At 43.2% G+C, this 5,615-nt stretch overlaps 1 protein-coding gene across 1 annotated transcript in view; it reads left to right on the top strand.

The window, feature by feature from the left end:
• Positions 1–3,713: 3,713 nt before the first annotated feature.
• LOC108782230 (RNA-directed DNA polymerase from mobile element jockey-like) overlaps positions 3,714–5,615 on the top strand; it is a 5,316-nt gene continuing 3,414 nt past the window's right edge. The window contains exons 1-2 of the mRNA XM_018550450.1: positions 3,714–5,064; positions 5,299–5,523. Of these exons, the coding sequence (XP_018405952.1) occupies positions 3,714–5,064; positions 5,299–5,523 (1,576 nt within the window). The remainder of the gene's footprint in view (positions 5,065–5,298; positions 5,524–5,615) is intronic.

Here is a 5,615-nt window from a genome sequence, read left to right as displayed (position 1 = left end):
ATTTTTTAACGAAGGACGAGCGACGGGAATGGTCAATGACCTTGACCTTCTTGAGGGTCAAGGTCAAGGTCAAGGTCACTCGGAAGTCATTTGAGGTTGACTGTGTAAAGCGAAACATTTACCCAGTAGGTTTCACTACTGTTAAAAATAACGCTTAATATCTCAAAAACTATAAGAGTCCGCCACCTAGTTGTTAAGGCAAAGTTACTCAGAATCATGACCTTGACAACATATGTCAAGGTCAAGGTCATCGGAGCTGGCTCCCCTATAGTGCATAATTACCGCCACTAGTTCTTCTAAAATTGATTTATTCAAAATTAAATTATCCACTCTGAATCCGGAATCGAACAAATTATTCCTTAGCAATTTTATTAGATGAGGAACATCTGTGAACACAAAACATTTTAAGGTCTCGTCCACCGGATGTAAGAAAAAATTTTGTTTCGCCATTGTCGTCGGTGTTTTGATATTTGTCGAATCCGTAAATGTTTCAATTCCAATGTTAAGACTTTTCCATAAAGCCATATTCGTTGAACCCATATCGCTGGTTATAGACACAACAATGTAACCATATTTTGTACAGAGCCTGTATAATTTCAAGTAAAATGGTTTTTGTCATTGGCTGAGAAAAGTCATAAAACACTGGTTGTTTTCAACTACCAAAAAGTCCTCGAGCCATTACAAATTGGCACAATTTATGTGGTCCGTACACTTTCTACTCCCGACGTTCCAAATCAATCTGATTTGAAATACATATTTCATCAAAACTTAACGCAGTCAATTTATCAGTAACACACAATGTCTCTACTTTTTTCTTCATAATTTCCAGTACATTATCTAAAATTCCTGGTTTTACTGAAAAATTAGAACTCCAGTTCCGAAGCGTGGAGTCGCAAGGAAGCTGTACCTGGAGACACGGTAGTGTCTCGGCGCTAAGCCAAGCGCACGACACTGCCGTGTCTCCTTTACGTGAAACGGAGAAATTTTCGGGGTCGAGATGATCAGATCTCAGTAACGGCTGAACCGATCAAGTTCTACATACGCTCAATCGACAGGAAATACTTAAATTATATGATAAAAGTGCTTTCATTTTTTTTTCTACGTGCCCTACGAGCGGAGATATCGCGACGCAAAGTCCGAATCTGTGAATTTTCACGTTTTATTTTTAAGATACGTCGTCGTCAACGTCGACGACCAGAAAAATGTACGTCTCGTTTTTTCGATAATAGAGGGCCTTTGACTTTATGTGTTATCTCACTCTATCTATCATCTCACTCTATCTATCTATATCTAACCAGCATACCAGTGTTGCATGGTGTATCACATATGACGCGATTGCGCGTCGCGCCATTGTAGCGTTAGGTTGCTCGTTCGTGTGCGTCCGTTACATCTGCCGTTTATAACGGTTTTTAGCGTTTCGTGTGGCCCTTTTTCGGTCCGTGTTGTCGCCTGCCGCTCCGGCGGTAGCGCGTGTGGTATTTGTGAAGCGTAGTCGCGCGTGTGTGTCCATTAAGTGGGCTTGTACTTTACCGCGCGCGAGGTTTTTCGCGCGCCCATGGCCGGCGTACCGCCGCCGGTTCATGGGGGGGACAGGAATCCCGCCTTGTCCATTATGGACAGTGCGGGCGGACCGCTCTCGTCGACGACGACGTCGGTGCCGTCATTTCCTCTACCTCTGTCGATCCCTCCCTCTCCTTTGGCTCCCCCTTTCTCCCCCCTTTCTACATCTGGCTCTGCTTATTCTATCGATTCAGATTACAATCTAGATAATGTCTCGGTGAATGCGGCTGTTAATAGCTTGCTCAATGAGCTTCCCTTGACATCCTCGGCTGGCACTACGGCTCTTCCAGACGATTCTATACATTCGGATGAAGGCATGGACGTGGATTTTACTCAAGTCTCGAGGAAACGAACCCGAAAGAAGGAGAGTAACTCTAACCCTAATCCAAAGGTAAAAGTTGTAGAAAATCTTTCAAACAATCATACCATTCAGCCTCCCCCCGTTTCTTCGTCTGAGCATCCTGCTGCAAATTCAACAAATTCAAATTCATCACAGACTAAACAAGTTACCCCTCATAAAGCATGTCATTTGTACTCTGAGACGGACTCAGGCCCTTTTGCTGTCTATGTTTATTCAGATAAGTCATCGGTTATTCATTTCTCAGTGCTTGCAAAAATAGTTTCAGAAATTGCATCTTCAGACATTTTGAGCATCAATCGCCTAGGTAGTGGCAAAGCTATAGTTGAGGTCAGGTCAGCGCTTGCGGCGAACCGACTGGTTTCAAACAGTGCCTTCGCTAAGTATAATATACGGGTTTTCATTCCTGCATTCAAGGTACTCAGAACCGGCATCGTAAGAGACGTGGATCAGTCTCTCTCTATCGAATGTATTAAGAATAATATTAAATCCTCGGCTAAGATTCTAGACATCCAACGCCTTAATCGCCGTGTTACGACGGAAGGCCAAACCAACTACTTGCCTTCAAGAACCATCTGCGTCAAATTTGCGGGCCAATATTTGCCTAATGAGGTTTCCTTGTTTAATGCCTTATATTCAGTCGACCCATATATACCTAAGGCTCGCATTTGTTACGTTTGCTACAGGGTGGGTCATATTGGCAACGATTGTAAAAGCTCCAAGCCTAGATGCCTTTATTGCGGAGGAGATCACGACAAGCTAGTTGAATGCGAGAATAAGCAGCAAGCCAAAAAATGCATTAATTGTGGTGGTGATCACTGGGCTACCTCTTTTGTGTGCCCCATGATAATAAGACACAAAGAAGTGATTAACCTTACAGCACAAAAAAACATTCCCCATGTCGAGGCTAAAAAGATAATTAAGTATAATAATAGTGGTAACGTTTCTAACCTTGCAGTTAACCACCGTAATTACCCCTACCTGCGACAACGTCTCTCTCCCTCTGAGCTTCAGCAGAATCATGGGGGCTTTACTTCATACAACATTTTCTCGCCTCTGGAAAGTTCGAGCTCTCCGTCGTCATCTAGGCCGATGAATTACGCAGATGTCACAGCAAACTCCACTCACGACGCACGTGACACGCAAGGTAAACCATCAAGAAATAAACCGATGAGCTCTCAGCACAGCCCACATCCGCGTCCGGGCACAACTGGTGAGTCGATTGCTAATGTTTATCCACCAACGAGCAATAAAAATATGTCCTCTGCACCTTCACGTCCCTATAACAAATATGGCCGCCGCATCTCCTCTCATGGACATAACCAACCCCCACCGTCCAACTTCGGTGATACAGGCTCGAACCCTGGATCCGAATCAGTGGGCAGCATTTTCGAAATGATTTTGGCTTTCCTAGACAAAATCAAGAATCTGTTTAATAACAGCCAATTTATTTCCTCTATAATTAATCCTTTTGAAGAAACAATATCAAGAATTGCCAACTTAGTATCAGGACTAAATTTGGATTTTATCATCAACCTATTTAACTCTATGGGATTTAACATGTCCTTTGACGCCACTGGAACCTCGGGATCTAACTCTGAAATTCACCAACAACAATAACTCCTCCGTTGGAGCCATTTCTTTGCTCCAATGGAATTGCAGAGGGATAAGGAGTAAACTTCCTCAAATTCAGGCTGCCAGTATAAACTATGATATCGTCTGCCTCCAGGAATCGCTTCTTTATCCGGCCTCTAAGTTCTCACTCAAAGGCTTTAGCGTCATACGCAATGATATCATGACACCCGGCCATAGAGGTACCTGCATTCTTGTTAGACAAAACTTAGTTTATAACATTTTAGATCTGTCAGCCTATAATGAAGCCTCGGTGGAAATGCAAGGCATAGAGATCTTTGCCAAAAACGAAAAATATACTATTATAAACATTTACCGTCATCCTAATTGCGACACTCCCATGCAATTCTTCGAGGATCTGTTGAGTTACATCGTCATTAAGGGCAATTGCATCATCATGGGCGACTTGAATGCGCATCATAAACATTGGGGATGCCATTCCACGGATCGCGTCGGCAAACGCATTCTCGAGGCTTGTGAGGACTCACGTAGCTGTATCCTAGGAGATCATAAACCTACACTTCTCCTTCCTCCCAGCTCAGGACCTTCAGTCATCGATTTGATCATCGCCACACCGAGCATCGCTCCTTTATGTAATACGCACACCGAAGATGACACTTGGGGCAGCGATCACTTTCCTATCTCCGTTACTTTGGGCATTAATCCAACTATTCGTCGACGCTATATTTACAAGATCAAACTCAATCCTCGCGAACTTCTCAATTTCAGTAGCAGTATGGATAAATCATATGCATCCTTTGCTAATAATCTTCCTCAAAATCCTTGTGAGGCATACTCGAGTTTAATCAAACATATAGTCGACACAGCTCTCTCTTGTTCCTCTACCACCAAGAAATCTAAAGCGAGTTCAACCTTGATCAGAAGTGACAGAGCCGCCCCTCCATGGTGGTCGAACAAGTGCCAAGAGGCTATAGAAGCTCGTCGAGCGGCTGCTAGAGAGTGGCGAAGTAACCCAACAATTTTAAACTTCCTTACATTTAAAAGAGAAAGATCCAAATGCTCCAAAACACTCTATAAGGAAAAAAGGAAAAGTTGGAGAGAATTTGTGGGTACTTTCAATGCAAAAACTCCTTCTTCCAAACTCTGGTCGTTAGTTAAAGCATTCAAACGTCGCAATCTATCAATGTCACGCGAAAACATGGAACTCTTCAAGGAGAGGCAGTTGACCAGTGAGGCAATTCAAAAATTATGCCCCCCTTCATGTCTACATAACATTACAACGAGTCTCAGCGATATGAAAAAGGAGGATGAACAATCGGAAAATATATTGAATGAGCTCGACACCCCAATCACCACGGAACATCTTGATATGGCAATCTCTCTAGCCAATAACAATTCCGCCCCAGGATTGGATAGAATCAGCAACAATATGCTTGATTACCTTCCGTCTGAATACAGAGAGATACTAGTCGATCTTTTCAACAGTTTTCTTCAAGAGGGAGTCATCCCCACCGAATGGAGATCTTCTTTAGTAATTTTCATACCCAAAGCCGGTAATTCTGGAATGAGGCCTATCTCTCTCTTATCGTGCATACTTAAGTTATTCGAAAGAATTATATACTGGAGATTGGTGTGATTGATTGAGTTACAATCAATTCTTCCCAATGAGCAAATGGGCTTTCGTCCCAACAGGTCATGCAATGATAGCCTGGTTACGTTCACGAATCGGATTCTTACCGCAATAGCAAATGGCGAATTTTTTGTTGCAATCTTTCTGGACATTACAGGCGCTTTCGAGAACATTATGCCCTCAGCTGTGCTTGACAAAATGAAAGATGCTGGAGTTCCGGCTACCATTAGAAAATTTATAGAAAATCTAATCGTCGAGAGATCGGTGCAGTTCTTGGAACAAGATAATTTGGGCGAGAAACGGACATCGTACAAAGGTACCCCGCAGGGCTCAGTGCTGAGCCCCTTGCTTTTCAATATCGCCCTCTGCAAGATTGGATCCTGTATGTCCAGAAATGTACAATTTCTACAGTATGCAGACGACATCGTGATATTCACTTCTCATCGCAACCCCGAGACGGCAGTTGACAGGATA

Source organism: Cyphomyrmex costatus, unplaced genomic scaffold, assembly GCF_001594065.2.
Source record: "Cyphomyrmex costatus isolate MS0001 unplaced genomic scaffold, Ccosl1.0 scaffold971, whole genome shotgun sequence".
NCBI lineage: Eukaryota > Metazoa > Arthropoda > Insecta > Hymenoptera > Formicidae > Cyphomyrmex > Cyphomyrmex costatus.
The sequence above is the reverse complement of the archived record's forward strand: the minus strand, read 5'-3'. Positions and strand labels throughout refer to the sequence as shown.